This window comes from Salmo salar, chromosome ssa20 (assembly GCF_905237065.1).
Source record: "Salmo salar chromosome ssa20, Ssal_v3.1, whole genome shotgun sequence".
NCBI classification, from domain to species: Eukaryota; Metazoa; Chordata; class Actinopteri; order Salmoniformes; family Salmonidae; genus Salmo; species Salmo salar.
In genome coordinates this window covers 38,491,818-38,511,780 of record NC_059461.1, presented here as the reverse complement: position 1 = coordinate 38,511,780, position 19,963 = coordinate 38,491,818, and the positions used below count along the sequence as shown (strand labels likewise).

Here is a 19,963-nt window from a genome sequence, read left to right as displayed (position 1 = left end):
TGTGTGTGTGGGCGGTGTGTGTGTGTGTGTGGGACGGTGTGTGTGTGTGTGTGTGTGTGTGTGGACGATGTGTGTGTGTGTGTGTGTGGACGGTGTGTGTGTGTGTGTGTGGACGGTGTGTGTGTGTGTGTGTGTCGACGGTGTGTGTGTGTGGGCGGTGTGTGTGTGTGTGTGTGTGGACGGTGTGTGTGTGGGCGTGTGTGTGTGTGTGTGTGTGTGTGTTTGTGTGTGTGTGGACGGTGTTTGTGTGTGTGTGTGGACGGTGTGTGTGTGTGTGTGGACGGTGTGTGTGTGTGTGTGTGTGTGGACGGTGTGTGTGTGTGTGTGTGTGGATGGTGTGTGTGTGTGTGTGTGGACAGTGTGTTTGTGTGTGTGTGGACGGTGTTTGTGTGTGTGTGTGTGTGGACGGTGTTTGTGTGTGTGTGTGTGTGTGGACGGTGTGTGTGTGTGTGTGTGTGTGTGGACGGTGTGTGTGTGTGTGTGTGACGGTGTGTGTGTGTGTGGACGGTGTGTGTGTGTGTGTGGACGGTGTGTGTGTGTGTGTGTGTGTGTGGACGGTGTGTGTGTGGACGGTGTGTGTGTGGGCCGGTGTGTGTGTGTGTGGACGGTGAGTGTGTGTGTGGACGGTGTGTGGACGGTGTGTGTGTGTGTGGACGGTGTGTGTGTCTGTGTGGACGGTGTGTGTGTGGACGGTGTGTGGACGGTGTGTGTGTGGACGGTGTGTGGACGGTGTGTGTGGACGGTGTGTGTGGACGGTGTGTGTGGACGGTGTGTGGACGGTGTGTGTGTGTGTGGACGGTGTGTGTGTCTGTGTGGACGGTGTGTGTGTGGACGGTGTGTGTGGACGGTGTGTGGACGGTGTGTGTGTGTGGACGTTGTGTGTGTGTGGACGGTGTGTGTGTGTGTGTGTGGACGGTGTGTGTGTGTGTGTGTGTGGACGGTGTGTGTGTGTGTGTGTATGTGTGTGTGTGCGTGTGTGTGTGTGGACGGTGTGCGTGTGTGTGGACGGTGTGCGTGTGTGTGGAGTATGTGTGTGTGTGTGTGTGTGTGTGTGTGGACGGTGTGTGTGCGTGTGGACGGTGTGTGTGGACGGTGTGTGTGGATGGTGTGTGTGTGTGTGGACGGTGTGTACAGTGTTTCTGTGTATGTGTGTGTGGACGGTGTGACTGTGTGTGGACGGTGTGACTGTGTGTGGACGGTGTGACTGTGTGTGGACGGTGTGACTGTGTGTGGACGGTGTGACTGTGTGTGGACGGTGTGACTGTGTGTGTGTGTGGACGGTGTGTGTGTGTGTGTGTTGCCCTATGCCAATATGAGTGGTCACAAGCCAAAAGCCTTATAGAATGTGATCAAGACATGCAGCATCTGTCTCTCTCTCTCCCAGAACACGTTCCGACGGCTTGTGCTCGGGTGGATGCCCTGCGTTCCCATGGTTACCCCCGTGAAGCGCTGCGATTGGCCATTGCCGTGGTGAATACACTACGGCGGCAGCAGCAGAGACAGCTGGAGCATTTCCGCAGACATAAGAAAGGTCAGACTGCCCTTATTAGACCAAATATGAATATTATACCACAGTTCTATACCCCCATTAAGTACTAAAGCGTTGTCCACCAATTTAATGGGACTTATACCTGCTGAAAAACTTTTTTACAATACATAGTTGAGGCACACAGTGTTGTTAATTGGGACGTTGCTGCAGCATTGTTGATGTTGTCAATGGGGATAAGGGTTGTACAATGTTCTAGAAAATCCCAGTTGGAGGAAGTTTGGGAAGTTACTGCAACTTTTCAACCCTAATAGGGTTGTGAGCGGTAGTTTACATGTGTTGTGATGTGTCCTGTTCGTGACAGAGCTGCTCCATAAAGGCATCACCTCCATAACCAACATGGAGGGCTGGGTCGGTCACCCTCTGGATCCCATCGGCACCCTGTTCAGCACCCTCACTGAGACGGGACGGGGGACAGAGGACGGGGCCAACACCTGCCTTGACCTTTCAGGTACTAAACATATTCATCTATCTTCTGTCTCTCTCTCTCCTTTTCTTTCAATCTTTTTGTCTCCCTCTTTCAGATGGTCCCTTTCCTCCCCCTCTCACCCCTCACCATCCCCCCCTCTCTCCCCCCCTCTCTCCCCTCACCATCCCCCCCTCTCTCCCCCCCTCTCTCCCCTCTCTCCCCTCACCATTCCTCCCCCTCTCACCCCTCACCATTCCTCCCCCTCTCACCCCTCACCATTCCTCCCTCACCATTCCTCACCCTCTCACCCCTCACCATTCCTCACCCTTCACCATTCCTCACCCCTCACCCTCTCACTCCTCACCCCTCACCATTCCTCGCCCCTCACCATTTCTCACCCCTCACCATTCCTCACCCTTCACCATTCCTCACCCCTCACCATTCCTCCCCCTCTCACCCCTCACCATTCCTCCCCCTCTCACCCCTCACCATTCCTCCCCCTCTCACCCCTCACCATTCCTCCCCCTCTCACCCCTCACCATTCCTCACCCCTCACCATTCCTCACCCCTCACACCCCTCACCATTCCTCACCCCTCACCATTCCTCACCCCTCTCACCCCTCACCATTCCCCCCTCGCCTGACCGTCAGTGGTGTGGAATAGGGTTCTATTTGGGACAGCCTGACCCTCAGTGGTGTGGAATAGGGTTCTATTTGGGACAGCCTGACCCTCAGGGGTGTGGAATAGGGTTCTATTTGGGACAGCCTGACCCTCAGGGGTGTGGAATAGGGTTCTATTTGGGACAGCCTGACCCTCAGGGGTGTGGAATAGGGTTCTATTTGGGACAGCCTGACCCTCAGGGGTGTGGAATAGGGTTCTATTTGGGACAGCCTGACCCTCAGGGGTGTGGAATAGGGTTCTATTTGGGACAGCCTGACCCTCAGGGGTGTGGAATAGGGTTCTATTTGGGACAGCCTGACCCTCAGGGGTGTGGAATAGGAGGGAACCTCCAAACCTCAAAGAACAGATAAACTGACTACTGGACATTGACCTCTCTCTCCTCTCTTTCTCTTGTTTTTCTCTTCTCTCTCAGACTGTTCCAGCGTGGTGAGTCGTGCGGAGCTGCAGCGGTTGCCAGTGCAGCGTTTGCTAGGTGAGGGGGAATCGTACGTGGCGCTGGCCGTGGAGACTGCTCTGATTGGCTTAGGCCAGCAGCGGGTGATGCCTGACGGGCTGTACGCCCAGGAGAAGGTGTGTCGCAACGAAGAGCAGCTATTAGCCAAGCTGCAGGAAGTGGAGCTGGATGACACGCTGGTCAAGATCTTCCGCAAGCAAGCCGTCTTCCTGTTAGAGAGTGAGGACACACTATTGGTTAAAGTGTAAAATAAGCTTCCGTAAGGTTGCATTGGATATGTGTGTTACTGTAGCTGTGAAAGCAGAAAGGGCTTTTTCTCTTTCCTTCCTCTCTCTCCTAGTCTCTCCTTTCCTCTCTTCGAGTCTGTCTTCTCCTCTCTCCATAGCTTCTCCTTCCCTCTCTCCAAGTCTCTCTCCAAGTCTCTCTCCAAGTCTCTCTCCTCACTCCGTAGTCTCTCCTTCCCTCGCCTCACAAAGTAACACCGGGGACATTGTGTCGACACAGACACAGACAGACTACTATAATCTTGTACTGGGACAGAATGTGACTGCTGTGGTTTGGTTATGGGAGTGGGAGAGATGGTGGCCATCTCGGAGACCCAGCACTCAAACTGCCAGTCTGCCTCTTCCCGAGGACAACCAACTACCTCTGTCCTGGTTGGTAATTGAGTCCCAGGCTGTAAGTGGTCGGGGGCCTGTTGAGTGTAAAATAACCCAGCGGAGGCCTAGTCTCCCATTCAACACGTCATGTAGATCGCTTTGTGATGCGTGACCCTTTCTCGTCTGGACTAGGAGGAGGAAACTATGATAGGCACTGTCTAGCTACTTAAAAACACATAAATATACTGTACGCACACATTCTCCTTTAAAAAAAAACACATTTATTTATATATATATTTAACCAGGTATGCCAGTTGAGAACAAGTTCTCATTTACAACGGCAACCTGGCCAAGATAAAGCAAAGCAGTGCGACACAAACAACACCACAGATTTACACATGGAATATACAAACATACAGTCAATAGGGGGAAAAAAATCAATATAAATTGTGTGCAAATGAGGTAAGATTAGGGAGGTAAGGCAATAAATAGGCTGTTGTGGCGAAGTAATTACAATTTAGTAATTAACACAATCTCCTTAACTCCACCAACGTTAAATGAAATGCATTTCCTGATTGTTCCATCAGCAAACTGTTTCACCCTGTCTTCCTGTCTGAACCACGTGTCTTCTGTCCCGTGTTAACATGTTCCTCTTCTCTCCCTGTACCTCCAGGTGGGCCGTACAGCGGCCACGGAGAGATTGTCCACAGAGAGAGTGTTCCCATGCACACCTTCACCCGCTACCTCTTCACCTCTCTCCTACCTCACGACGCTGAACTGGCGTACAAGATTGCACTCAGAGCCATGCGGTTAGGCTCTCTTTTATCATTAGTTGTGTGTGCGGAGTGGCTCTGTTTTGATATTGTTTTGGAAGGGGGAGCTGGATCAGTGAACATTAATGATGTTAATGAGATTTTAATGACTGTGTAATGAAGTAGGCTCTCACACACCTGGTCTACAGTGTCAGGACAGCTACATGGCTAACACCAAAACCTCTCTGCCATTGGCTTCTCATTGAGATGCTCTGTGAACACGGCTAACACTGGCAACACTTAATGATCGATAATGAATGAGTGCTACGTCACGTATCATTGGGCACTGAAATATGCAAGCCGAAAAACTTTGGCTTGAGTAGTGCCCAAACTGTACCTTAGTCAGGCCTCGCCTCCCGCCCTCCCGCCCGCCCTCCCAACCCACCTCTCTCCCCACCCAGCCCTGTGGAAGGAGAGGGTGCGGTGCAATATTGTGGCCACGTCTAGCTACTCCAGGGACCCGGGTGTCTGTCTGTCTGTCACATAATGAATGTGTTCAATGTGGTGCTGGTGTAATATGATATCAGCGTATACCTTCCCACTCCCACGGGACAGGGGCTGCTGGTTAAATATACAGGCCAGGTAAAAGGACTGGCTTTTATCAACCCATTAGAACACGATCATAGACTTACACAGCCTCTCCTTATTCACACCACTGCTTAGTGCTAAGGAGTTCTATTCAGCTCAAGGAAGTAGTGTGTATGTACTGAACGCTGATTTCACTAGTGCAGGGGGTTGGAATATCACAGGAATTTATGAAGATTGGTATCCAGCTAATGTGAAATGACTGTTCCATGTAGCCTCGACTGATAGTCTGCAGTGGCTTGGGGAGCTTTTGTATATAAGGAAGATGTCTTGAGTAGAGGTCTTCCAGCGGCTTCTCTGATGGATAGATTGGGGAAGTGAAATTATGTTTGTGAAGTGTTTACTTTGTCTGAGGGTGAAAACCAGGAGGTAAAGAGTTCAGTAGTCTCACTGATGTTCACCAGAATCCAGGACCAGACTATGAAATAACTGGATATATAGTTGCTCTCTTTCACTTGTATTTTGCATTCGGAAAGTATTCAGACCCCTTCCCCTTTTCCACATTTTGTTACGTTACAGCCTTATTCTAAAATAGATTAAATACATGTTTTTCCTCATCAATCTACTCACAATACCCCATAATGACATCACAATACCCCACAATGACATCACAATACCCCATAATGACATCACAATACCCCATAATGACATCACAATACCCCAAATTGACAAAGTGAAAACAGTTTTTTTGAAATTTTTGCTAATGTAAAAAACAAATAGCCTATTTACATAACTATTCAGACCCTTTGCTATGAGACTCGAAATTGAGCTCCGGTGCATCCTGTTTCTACTGATCATCCTTGAGATGTTTCTACAACTTGTTTGGAGTCAACCTGTGGTAAATTACGTTGTTTGGACATGATTTGGAAAGGCACACACCTGTCTATATAAGGTCCCACAGTTGACAGTGCATGTCAAAGCAAAAACCAAGCCATGAGGTTGAAGGAATCGTCCGTAGAGCTCCGAGACAGGATTGTCGGCACAGATATGGGGAAAGGTAACAAAGAATGTTTGCAGCAATGAAGGTCAGCAAGAACACAGTGGCCTCCATCATTCTTAAACGTAAGAAGTTTGGAACCACCAAGACTCTTCCTAGAGCTGGCCGCCTGGCCAAACTGAGAAATCAGGGGAGAAGGATCTAGGTCAGGGAGGTGACCAAGAACACTATGGTCACTCTGACAGAGCTCCAGAGTTCCTCTATGGCGATGGGAAAACCTTGAAGAAGGACAACCATCTCTGCAGCACTCCACCAATCAGGCCAGACGGAAGCCACTCCTCAGTAAAAGGCACATGACAGCCCGCTTGCAGAGATGGAAACCAGGCACCATCCCTACGGTGAAGCATGGTTTTGGCAGCGTCATGCTGTGGGGGTACTTTTCAGCGGCAGGGACTTGGAGACTATTCAGTATTGTGGGAAAGATGAATGGGGCAAAGTACAGAGAGATCCTTGATGAAAACCTGCTCCAGAGCGCTCAGGACCGCAGACTGGGGTGAAAGTTCATGTTCCAACAAGACAACGACCCTAAGCACACAGCCAAGACAAAGCAGGAGTGGCTTCGGGACAATATATGTTCCTCTCCCCTCTCTCTCTCTCTATCAAGGCATCCTGCCGTGACAGGGCGCTATAGTGCCACAGGACTAATCTGCCATCACAGCTGCCCTCATCAGTCGCTTGGGAGTGATGGTCTGTTGTGGCTTACTGTTAAATGGATTCAAGTCAAGGCTAAGTGTCGTCGTGAAAGTATGTGTGTTCCCACTTGTGCCAGTGAATAGCTAGCTTTTTGTCGGACGCCGACTGGTAAAACGCAAGGCAGAGGTCCCAAGTTTGCTCTCGCTATGGGAGGAAGTGAGCAGTGTGACGTATTTTACACTAGCAATGTTTTTATGTGGAATAGATGATGCTGCTTTGTGTCATTGCATTGAACAACAATATATATATTTTTTTTATTTAACCTTTATTTAACTTGGCAAGTCAGTTAAGAACAAATTCTTATTTACAATGACGCCCTACCAAAAAGCAAAAGGCCTCCTGCGGGGACGGGGGCCTGGGATTAAAATAAATGTAATACAATATAAATATAGGACAAAACACCGAAGACAACAACACAGCAAGGCAGCAACACATGACAGCACAGCATGGCAGCAACACATGACAGCACAGCATGGTAGCAACACATGACAGCACAGCAAGGCAGCAACACATGACAGCACAGCAAGGCAGCAACACATGACAGCACAGCAAGGCAGCAACACATGACAGCACAGCATGGCAGCAACACATGACAGCACAGCAAGGCAGCAACACATGACAGCACAGCAAGGCAGCAACACATGACAGCACAGCATGGCAGCAACACATGACAGCACAGCAAGGCAGCAACACATGACAGCACAGCATGGCAGCAACACATGACAGCACAGCAAGGCAGCAACACATGACAGCACAGCATGGCAGCAACACATGACAGCACAGCAAGGCAGCAACACATGACAGCACAGCAAGGCAGCAACACATGACAGCACAGCAAGGCAGCAACACATGACAGCACAGCATGGCAGCAACACATGACAGCACAGCATGGCAGCAACACATGACAGCACAGCATGGCAGCAACACATGACAGCACAGCAAGGCAGCAACACATGACAGCACAGCATGGCAGCAACACATGACAGCACAGCAAGGCAGCAACACATGACAGCACAGCATGGTAGCAACACATGACAGCACAGCATGGCAGCAACACATGACAGCACAGCAAGGCAGCAACACATGACAGCACAGCATGGCAGCAACACATGACAGCACAGCAAGGCAGCAACACATGACAGCACAGCATGGCAGCAACACATGACAGCACAGCATGGCAGCAACACATGACAGCACAGCAAGGCAGCAAAACATGACAGCACAGCATGGCAGCAACACATGACAGCACAGCAAGGCAGCAACACATGACAGCACAGCATGGCAGCAACACATGACAGCACAGCAAGGCAGCAACACATGACAGCACAGCATGGTAGCAACACATGACAGCACAGCATGGCAGCAACACATGACAGCACAGCAAGGCAGCAACACATGACAGCACAGCATGGCAGCAACACATGACAGCACAGCAAGGCAGCAACACATGACAGCACAGCATGGTAGCAACACAACATGACAACAACATGGTAGCAACACAACATGGTATACAACAATACATCACACAAAGCAGCCACAACTGTCAGTAAGTGTCTTTGAATGAAGAGATTGAGATAAAACAGTCCAGTTTGAGTGTTTGTTGCAGCTCATTCCAGTCGCTAGCTGCAGCGAACTGAAAAGAGGAGCGACCCAGGGATGTGTGTGCTTTGGGGACCTTTAACAGAATGTGACTGGCAGAACGGGTGTTGTATGTGGAGGATGAGGGCTGCAGTAGATATCTCAGATAGGGGGGAATGAGGCCTAAGGGTTTTCTAAATAAGCGTCAACTAGTGGGTCTTGCGACGGGTATACAGAGATGTCCTGTTTACAGAGGAGTATAGAGTGCAGTGATGTGTCCTATAAGGAGCATTGGTGGCAAATATGATGGCCTATAGCCCAGACAGTTAGGATCTTCACTCAAACATTGAGTACTTTCCAAGCTTGGCTTATAAAATGTCCACAATCAGTCCCCACCAGTGGTTCTCTGTAAGTCACACAAAGGTAGGAATGTTGACGAGGATTCCATCTTTAGGGAGAGACTTTTTGCTTAGTTCCACCGCATCAATGGTCCAGAATCCCCCAGTGTTTTAGCAGATCTTTAGATGTGTTTGGAACGAAACCCTTGTCGCTATGGCATCGGCACGTCTCCATTTCACACCAAGTCTCGTCTTGCTTTCTCTCCCCTTTATCTAGTCAGACTTTTGGCCAGGCCTTCCCTTTTACCTTGTCTGGGCCCGACACACTTCAGTTAATAATCAACGTTAGAGCCGGACTTGGAGGTGTTCCTCACATAGCTATAGTGTCTCTGGCCCTTTTCTCTGAAATCAAACTGCCATTTAGCATAGCCTTGTAACATTGTTTTTATGTGTGTGGGTGGGTGCGTATGTGTGTCCAGGCATCGAAGGCCGGAAGGTGAATCCGCTCATTTCCCCATGGACTCAATTAGCTTTGTGATTGGTTGAGATCTGCCCAGGTTCTCTTCTCTTTCAAAGGCAGCGAGAGAGACCTTTGCAACTGGGCTGGAAGATGAGGTTTGAATTTGAGATGAGCTGCCCACAGTAGCACACACAAAGAGAAGAATACTGTGTACTCCAATGTCTGTCTGTCTGCAGATGCGTGAGACCTATAAAGCCTGTTTAGACTAGGGCTTTTAATGTACACCGGTATGGATCTTTACAATACTGTCTAACGGTATTTGTATACAGTGCTAAGTAAATGAAAAGTTCTACAAATTGGACTACTTAACTGCCAGTTTGGTTGAGGATAAAACCATCAGAATAGAGAAAGACATTAAACAACTTATAATTAATTTACTGCCTTCCTAGGGTCATGCACTACTCATAAAGCATATTTAGACTTTTATTATTCAGAAACAGAAAATACCGTCAAAAATAAGAAAAATATTGTGATATATTTTGGCCATTTCGCCCTGCACTATTCTACACCAGCAGGTGTAACAGGCCTATGTTCTTAATTACCAGTAACTCAAGTCAAGAAAACAGTCATCATACTACTGTTGCTTCAGGTCTGTAATGAAGGACTTGGTTGGAAGTAAATTGCAGTAGGCCAACACCTTTAATGTACTCCAGAACACTGACAAAATCTTGCTGATTATACTTTGTGCACGTGCTTGTGTTTGTGTGTGTGTGTGATCCAAATCAGCCTTGTGGTTTTTCTGTGCTCCTCAGGTTGCCTGTGTTGGAGTCCACAGCCTCGTCAGGTGACCTGTCGCGACCCCATCACATGGTGTCTGTGGTCCCTAACCGTTACCCACGCTGGTTCACACTCACCCACATAGAGTCCCAGCAGTGTGAACTGGCCTCCACCATGCTCACCGCAGCCAAAGGTACACACACACACACACACACACACACATTTTGGTCCCTTTGTCATTGTACTGTATGTGTTGTTCTGTTGGTCCAGGTGATAGTCGTAAGCTGGAGACTGTACTAGAGTCCATCCAGAAGAACATCCATTCCTCATCTCACATCTTTAAACTGGGCCAGGATGCCTTCAAGATCGCTACTCTGATGGACAGCCTGCCAGACATCACACTGCTCAAAGTCTCACTGGAGCTGGGGCTACAGGTACACACACACACACACACACACACACACACACACACACACACACACACACACACACACACCTCTCTACCATCCCTAACTGTCTCATTCCCAGGTGATGAGGATAACCCTATCTACGTTGAACTGGAGGAGGAGGGAGATGGTACGGTGGTTAGTTACCTGTGCCACTGAAGTAGGTAAGTCTACACCGTTTTCCCTTCCTATGATATACCACTTACAGTGAGCTCCAGAATAATCAGCACAGTGACACAAGTTGGATTGTTTTGGCTCTCTACGCCAGCACTTTGGATTTGAAATAATACAAGGGGGGGTTCTACTAAACTAATGTACGGAAAGTTAGAGGCATAAATATCATACCCCCAAAAAATGCTAACCTCCCCTGTTATTGTAATGGTGAGAGGTTAGCATGTCTTGGGGGTATGATATAAAATGCTAACCTCCACTGTTATTGTAATGGTGAGAGGTTAGCATGTCTTGGGGGTATGATATAAAATGCTAACCTCCACTGTTATTGTAATGGTGAGAGGTTGGCATGTCTTGGGGGTATGATATAAAATGCTAACCTCCACTGTTATTGTAATGGTGAGAGGTTGGCATGTCTTGGGGTATGATATAAAATGCTAACCTCCACTGTTATTGTAATGGTGAGAGGTTGGCATGTCTTGGGGGTATGATATAAAATGCTAACCTCCACTGTTATTGTAATGGTGAGAGGTTGGCATGTCTTGGGGGTATGATATAAAATGCTAACCTCCACTGTTATTGTAATGGTGAGAGGTTGGCATGTCTTGGGGGTATGATATAAAAGGCTAACCTCCACTGTTATTGTAATGGTGAGAGGTTAGCATGTCTTGGGGGTATGATATAAAATGCTAACCTCCACTGTTATTGTAATGGTGAGAGGTTGGCATGTCTTGGGGGTATGATATAAAATGCTAACCTCCACTGTTATTGTAATGGTGAGAGGTTGGCATGTCTTGGGGTATGATATAAAATGCTAACCTCCACTGTTATTGTAATGGTGAGAGGTTGGCATGTCTTGGGGGTATGATATAAAATGCTAACCTCCACTGTTATTGTAATGGTGAGAGGTTGGCATGTCTTGGGGGTATGATATAAAATGCTAACCTCCACTGTTATTGTAATGGTGAGAGGTTGGCATGTCTTGGGGGTATGATATAAAATGCTAACCTCCACTGTTATTGTAATGGTGAGAGGTTAGCATGTCTTGGGGTATGATATTTGTGCCTCTAACTTTCTCCCTCATCATTATTCACAATTAATTCAGGATTATCTGTAATCATGGTAATATCCACATTAATGTAGAAGTGTCAAACATGTTCTATTCTTATTTACAATAAAAGTGACTCCAAAATGACACAATACATTATTTACCATTAATTTCTATTGGGCGTAAAAAATCATCTGAAACACAACCAAAACAAACCGCAAATGCATCTGACAAATTTGTGGAGTCACAAGGTTGATGTAATTATTGTGTGCTATGAATATGGGACCAAATATGAGACTTTACTTTTTTTAATACACAAGTGAATTTGTCCCATTTAGTTTTGGTCCCCTAAAATGGGGGACTATGTACAAAAAGTGCTTTCATTTCTAAACGGTACACCCGATATGGATAAAAATACCCTCAAATTAAAGCTGACAATTTCCCTGGCCCCGTGGAAATCGAATTAACTTAAATAGAAAAATCCCCATGAACACCCGTCTGTTTAAGCTAGAGATATCTGCTATTTTGCATGGGCTCAATCTACTGCATCCGCCGATATCGCCCTTCCGCATCTGTGGTAAAAGGTGGCAGAGCTAGAGCGGTGTTTGTCAGACCATGAGACGTCCTGAAAATCTGTCTTCTCACGAAAATGTCTGTAGTATCTGAACGGTTTGGCCTACAAAGATGAAACTCTCGCGAACTTGATGGTGTTCTCCGTTTTGCTCTACGACCCCTACAAGTGTCTTGGGACTGGTCTGAAGTTGGTACAGCCAATCTGCCAACTTCTGTCTGTAGTGTTTGAGCTACACACTAATATGACCCCTCTGAGGAAAGGTGAGTCTCTCAAGAACACGTACATGTTGGTTGTTTTGCTCTACAAGCCCGCAAGACTCATCTAATGGTCCCCGGTACCAGTTTTTAAAAAATGATGGAAGAATATAGGGATATAGTTTAGAGCCTAAAATCAGGGGTTAAATGTAAAATATATATATATATATATATATCACACACACACACACACACACACACACACACACACACACACACACACACACACACACACACACACACACACAGTGAGGGGGAAAAAGTATTCGATCCCCTGCTGATTTTGTACGTTTGCCCACTGACAAAGAAATGATCAGTCTATAATTTTAATGGTAGGTTTATTTGAACAGTGAGAGACAGAATACCAACAAAAAAATCCATAAAAACGCATGTCAGAAATGTTATAAATTGATTTGCATTTTAATGAGGGAAATAAGTATTTGACCCCCTCTCAATCAGAAAGATTTCTGGCTCCCAGGTGTCTTTTTATACAGGTAACGAGCTGAGATTAGGAGCACACTCTTAAAGGGAGTGCTCCTAATCTCAGTTTATTACCTGTAAAAAAGACACATGTCCACAGAAGCAATCAATCAATCAGATTCCAAACTCTTCACCATGGCCAAGACCAAAGAGCTCTCCAAGGATGTCAGGGACAAGATTGTAGACCTACACAAGGCTGGAATGGGCTACAAGACCATCGCCAAGCAGCCTGGTGAGAAGGTGACAACAGTTGGTGCTATTATTCGCAAATGGAAGAAACACAAAAGAACTGTCAATCTCCCTCGGCCTGGGGCTCCATGCAAGATCTCACCTCGTGGAGTTGCAATGATCATGACAACGGTGAGGAATCAGCCAAGAACTACACGGGAGGATCTTGTCAATGATCTCAAGGCAGCTGGGACCATAGTCACCAAGAAAACAATTGGTAACACACTACGCCGTGAAGGATTGAAATCCTGCAGCGCCCGCAAGGTCCGCCTGCTCAAGAAGCACATATACATGCCCGTCTGAAGTTTGCCAATGAACATCTGAATGATCCAGAGGACAACTGGGTGAAAGTGTTGTGGTCAGATGAGACCAAAACGGAGCTCTTTTGGCATCAACTCAACTCGTTGTGTTTGGAGGAGGAGGAATGCTGCCTATGACCCCAAGAACACCATCCCCACCGTCAAACATGGAGGTGGAAACATTACGCTTTGGGGGTGTTTTTATGCTAAGGGGACAGGACAACTTCACCACATCAAAGGGACGATGGACGGGGCCATGTACTGTCAAATCTTGGGTGAGAACCTCCTTCCCTCAGCCAGGGCATTGAAATGGGTCTTGGATGGGTATTCCAGCATGACAATGACCCAAAGGTAACAAAGGAGTGGCTCAAGAAGAAGCACATTAAGGTCCTGGAGTGGCCTAGCCAGTCTCCAGACCTTAATCCCATAGAAAATCTGTCGAGGGAGCTGAAGGTTCGAGTTGCCAAACGTCAGCCTCGAAACCTTAATGACTTGGAGAAGATCTGCAAAGAGGAGTGGGACAAAATCCCTCCTGAGATGTGTGCTAACCTGGTGGCCAACTACAAGAAACGTCTGACCTCTGTGATTGTCAACAAGGGTTTTGCCACCAAGTACTAAGTCATGTTTTGCAGAGAGGTCAAATACTTATTTCCCTCATTAAAATGCAATTCAATTTATAACATTTTTGACATGCGTTTTTCTGTTTTTTTTTGTTGTTATTCTCTCTTACTGTTCAAATAAACGTACCATTAAAATTATAGACTGGTCATTTCTTTGTCAGTGAGCAAACGTACAAAATCAGCAGGGGATCAAATACTTTTTTCCCTCACTGTATATATATATAAAATATAATGTTTCCTGATCTTTCTTATACTGTATCTCTCTCACATATAGGACAGTCACTTCAGAACAAACTTCCTTTAGATTTTTTGGGGGACTATCTTGTTCCATGTAGTGAATCTGTTAATAGCAGTGATGCCAAATTCAATGTTTCATCAAATAAACCCCTTAAGGGGTCTTACATTTCAAAATCAAATAGCTAAATGATCCTTGCTATGACCATCTTAAAACAATTCCGTACATTAGTTTAGTAGAACCCCCTTGTATTATTTCAAATCCAAAGTGCTGGAGTTCAGAGCCAAAACAACATAATGTGTCACTGTCCCAATACTTTGAGCTCACTGTATTTAGTTCATATTTAGTTAAGTGTATATTTAGTTCAGTATGAGGGCTTCAAAATAAATATTGTTAGTCAAATTACTCTGCTAATCCTCTGACTTCTTGTGTGTGTGTGTGTGTCCCAGGGGTGTATGCGTTGGACAGCATCATGCAGAGTTGGTACACCCTCTTCACCCCGACCGAGGCCACCAGCATCGTGGCCACCACCGTTATGTCCAACACCACCATCGTTCGGCTGCACCTGGACTGTCACCAGCAGGAGAACCTGGCCTCCTCCGCCCGGACCCTGGCCCTGCAGTGTGCCATGAAGGACCCCCAGAACTGTGCACTCTCTGCCCTCACGCTCTGCGAGAAGGACCACATCGCCTTCGAGACGGCCTACCAGATCGTTCTGGACGCGGCCGCCACGGGGATGAGCTACACACAGCTGTTCACGATAGCCAGGTACATGGAGCACAGGGGGTACCCTATGAGGGCGTACAAGCTAGCCACGCTAGCCATGGCTCATCTAAACCTCAGCTACAACCAGGATACCCACCCAGCCATCAATGACGTGCTGTGGGCCTGCGCTCTGAGTCACTCGCTGGGAAAGAACGAGCTGGCTGCCGTCATCCCCCTGGTGGTGAAGAGCGTGAAGTGCGCCACGGTGCTGTCGGATATTTTGCGGCGGTGCACACTGACCACGCCGGGGCTGGTGTCAGCTCTGCACAGCCGCAGGAACTCTGGGAAGCTGATGTCACTGGACAAAGCTCCTCTCAGGCAGCTGCTGGACGCTACCATCGGGGCCTACATCAACACCACGCACTCTCGCCTCACGCACATCAGCCCGCGCCACTACAGCGAGTTCATAGAGTTCCTGGGGAAGACCCGGGAGACGTTCCTCATGGCCCAGGACGGACACATCCAGTTCACCCAGTTCATAGACAACCTCAAACAGATCTACAAGGGAAAGAAGAAACTCATGATGCTGGTGAGGGAGAGGTTCGGCTGACCAGGGTCGGCCCCTAGGGGGAGGTTCGGCTGACCAGGGTCGGCCCCTAGGGAGGGTTCGGCTGACCAGGGTCGGCCCCTAGGGGGGGGTTCGGCTGACCAGGGTCGGCCCCTAGGGGGGGGTTCGGCTGACCAGGGTCGGCCCCGAGGGGGAGGTTCGGCTGACCAGGGTCGGCCCCGAGGGGGAGGTTCGGCTGACCAGGGTCGGCCCCTAGTACTTTTATATTAACTTGAGTCTGCCTTTTGAACTTCTTTGGACTTAAACATGGACAAGTAAAGAGTTGGAGGACAAAGCAAAAGAAGGAAAAAAATCTTTCCAGAGCCACACAGTATTATCGTTCTTGCTGTTGTTATTGTTATAAACATTATTACTGTTATTATTATTACTGTGTACAGTACTATGTGTGTTTTATTTTCAGAAGAGGCAATGTCACGTTGTGAATGTTGTGTGTTTTTCTTTGTGTGTGCGAGAGGAAAAAGCAGATAACAGAAATGTTTATTATTATTATTAGCATCTCCCTGTTTTATATCTTGGTTTTATACTGAGTATATGTCAACTGGCTTAAAGTCCCTTGTGCGAAAGCGCTCGTGTAAAAACACATTGGCAGCCTCAAGAGACCCTATGGCTTTAAAACCACACAGACCTGACTATTGGAAGCACTGGTGGCTTCTAATGGTGGCTTCATGAGAAAACCACCATTAGCATTTCTGTTGACTCGTCACTTGTGTTTTCTCTGAGTCATAGGTATTAGTTAGATTCTAGTTTTGGAATAATTGTCTTAACAGACTGGTGTTGTTTCAGATGCAGTAATCATAACTATCTGTGTTAGATTAAGGTCAACAATGCAGGACTACAGTAATGGCACATGGACCATAAGATGAGGATATGGAGTATTATGAAAGAGTACCAGCATTTGATGTATTATGCCAGAAATATCCCACACTGTAAAAACAAATCCTGTTTACAGTAAAGTTTAGAGTAATGTACTGTTAAACAAAAGGTTTTTTTTACATTTACGGTAACCTTTTATTTTTTACAGTAACTTACAGGTAACTAACTGGCTGCCAGTAAGTTACCGTAAAAACAACAGGATATATATTATTTTTTTTACAGTGCACAATGTACTTAGAACCAACAAACTTGTAATTGTGGGTTAGTTACTGGTTCAAGTCTTACGATGCACAGTTGCTGGAGACTAGCCTGGTTACCTGACTGTTTCTGTATTCACAAAACTAAGCTGGTGACCTGGCTGTTTCTGTGTTCACAAGAATACAGGCTGGGTAACTAATTACAGTACCAAAGTTACCAGGGTTCTAGTTGTACAGATGTAGGATCTTAATTGGATCACCTGCAATACAGGAAATGTTTTACTTGTATTTTGAGGTTTAAAGTTGTTTAATTTCCACTTTTCCACAATTTCGGACTTGATTTTCCCTTAAGAAAAATGTATCAACCCCTACAAAAATGTCAATTTATTTTATACATAGTTCATATTTCCTGTTGCTGCAGGATTATTTTCCTGCTGTAGCAAACAGGCTCAAGTTAGGATCTCACATCTGTAGAATAGGTGAGTGTAGCTCCAGAATGGGCCAGTGTCAATGCTTCTGTGCATGTGGAACCATAGGATAATTAGAATTCCATTATAATACTGTTTTAATAGGCCTATTCTATGTGTATAACCTTCAGCAACTGTCAAGACGTTCTCAGGGATTTCTCTAAAACTAACAGGAAAAAGGAAGAAGGAACGAATACAGGAAACAATGATACGAGCAAGCATGTATTGTACTGTGTATATATACGATAGTGTAAGTCTGAGTATGGAGGATTCAAAAGTATATGTTAACTAATTTACACAGAGTATTCTATGTAATGTGAAATACTTGAAGCCGCTGTAGCTTGCTCTTTTTCTCTTAGTGTTTTTTCTTTCTATTTTTTTTTTACCACAGAACACATCAGAAACTGAATTGGCCTTGCTAATGGTGGGTTACTGTAGGCTGACAAGGGTAGTGTCAGTACTAAGACATTGGTTCAGATTATTGAACTGCTATCAGTTTGATTTGGTATCTATTCAAGGTATTGGAGCACAGTGAAAATATTATCTTGTTCTCTCAAGGGTCACTTTTCACAATGAACAGATTTATGTATTTGACTGACGTACAGTATTCCATTGATATGTCATGTGATAACCTGAGCATTGATTTTTCATTACGTGGCATCATAACATTGATCAGCTATTGAGAAATGACCAACATGCAGTTGTGTATAACTCTGGTCCTCGAAGGCCACGGGGTCTGCTGGTTCTCTTTACCTGGAAATCCCAGACTTTAGTGTTATACCTGGCTAATCAGTGGTGTGAAAGCTAGGTCAGTCAGTGATACTAATTGATCTATTAAAACCAGCAGGGCTGTCACCCTTCAGGACGAGTTGTGCTCCGCTGAAATGTCCGCTTGCATCTGAACACGCCACAGACCAGTGTGTCTCTTCCTGTACGAGGTCCGGCTATTGTACTAATAACTTGTCTTGTTTCTTTATTTTTCTGGTTTTTGTTGAAGTGCTTTCTCTTTTGTTCTTTAAAGAATAAATAGCCTTTTCTCTTGCCTTGTTTTGAAGTAACCAAGCAGGAGTTCTAACAACCAAACACGTTCCAAGAAGTGAAAGCCAAGCCACCTTGGTCCCAGCTTTAGTGTCCTTAATTAGTAACTGAATGGCTCTGTAAACGCTGTGCTTTTAACGAAGCATTTCCTCGTGTGTTTGATGGAAAACTTTGTCCTGTGTGTCTCGTCCTCTAATGAATGGATTTCCTCTGTTTCTTGCTAGCTGTTTTTTTTCTGTTCGTGTAGGAAATGGAATCTTCTGTTTTCCCACTTTATTTATTACACTGATCCATGTATACATGCTTATGGAATTAAGATTTGATACACCGATATCAATTTATTTATGTAACTAAAATCACTGTTTTATAATCTTTTTTTTTGTTTTAATTAAAGTTAGTTTTTTTTAAAGGTACATTTTGGGCTCCTTGGTTTTGTATTGGATGGTTACAGTACATCTCATTCTGATACACAAGGTTGCTCGAAAGGATGGTCGGCATAGAAACAGACCAGCAAGTGGAGCTCGATCAGGAAAATCACTAAGAATCACTCACTGAATCCAGTTGTTCTGTATGCAGTTTTCAACTCTATCACAATAGTATTCAATGACATCCATAATTTGTGAATCAAATTTGGACCAGTCTATACCACATACCTGTTTACAGGTATGTAGCATTGACAATGTTGCCACAGCATCCCCAATTCCCCACAGTGTTGAGAGAACATGGTTTATTAGTTAGTGTGTGTGTTTGGGGGATTGGGAACAGGTGGTACCTCCAGACAGACTCCTGACAGCCGTGGGGTCCCCAGACTCCCGTCCCTCATTAAATATTGACACAAACACTGAAACTGTCTGTGTGTGAACAGTAATAAGGCACAAACACACAGAGGTGGGTACAGCAACACAGCAGCACAAACTGTGTGTGTGTGTCTGTGTGTGTGTGTGTGTGTGTGTAACCAGTGCATTTGGAAAGTATACAGATCGCTTCACTTTTTCCACATTGGTACGATACAGCCTTATTCTAAAACGGATTAAATCATTTTTTCCCCTCATCAATAATGACAAAGCAAGAACAGTTTAAGTATTCAAACCTTTTACTCAGTACTTTGTTGAAGCACCTTTAGTAGCGATTACAGCCTCTAGTCTTCTGGGGTATGACGCTACAAGCTTGGCACACCTGTATTTGGGGAGTTTCTTCCATTCTTCTCTGTAGATCCTCTCAAGTTCTATTAGGTTGGATGGGGAGCGTCGCTGCATAGCTATTTTCAGATCTCTCCAGAGATGTTTGATAAGGTTCATGTCTGGGCTCTGGCTGGGCCACTCAAGGACATTCAGAGACTTTGGCCGATGCCACTCCTTCAGTGTCTTGGCTGTGAGCTTAGCGTCGTTGTCCTGTTGGAAGGTAAACCTTCGCCCCAGTCTGAGGTCCTGATTGCTCTGGAGCAAGTTTTCATCAAGGATCTCTCTGTACTTTGCTCCGTTCCTCTTTCCCTTGACCCTGACTAGTCTCCCAGTCCCCGCCGCTGAAAAACATCCCCAATGAATGATGCTGCCACCACCATGCTTGGGATGGTATTGGCCAGGTGATGAGCGGTGCCTGGTTTCCGCCAGTTGTGACGCTTGGCATTCAGGCCAAAGAGTTCAATCTTAGTTTCATCAGACCAGAGAATTTTATTTCTCATGGTCTGAGAGTCCTTTTAGCTACCTTTTTGGCAAACTCCAAGCATGCTGTCATGTGCCTTTTACTGAGGAGTGGCTTCCGTCTGGCCACT

The 19,963-nt window shown here is 46.2% G+C and overlaps 1 protein-coding gene across 1 annotated transcript in view; it reads left to right on the top strand.

Annotated features, from left to right (window-relative positions):
* LOC106562823 (zinc finger SWIM domain-containing protein 6) overlaps positions 1-18,605 on the top strand; it is a 105,753-nt gene extending 87,148 nt beyond the window's left edge. Inside the window, exons 7-14 of the mRNA XM_045703293.1 lie at positions 1,385-1,531; positions 1,851-1,997; positions 3,049-3,309; positions 4,363-4,498; positions 9,965-10,122; positions 10,200-10,363; positions 10,458-10,539; positions 14,734-18,605. Coding sequence (XP_045559249.1) covers positions 1,385-1,531; positions 1,851-1,997; positions 3,049-3,309; positions 4,363-4,498; positions 9,965-10,122; positions 10,200-10,363; positions 10,458-10,539; positions 14,734-15,599 — 1,961 coding nt within the window. The 3' untranslated portion in view covers positions 15,600-18,605. The remainder of the gene's footprint in view (positions 1-1,384; positions 1,532-1,850; positions 1,998-3,048; positions 3,310-4,362; positions 4,499-9,964; positions 10,123-10,199; positions 10,364-10,457; positions 10,540-14,733) is intronic.
* The last annotated feature ends 1,358 nt before the right edge of the window (positions 18,606-19,963 follow it).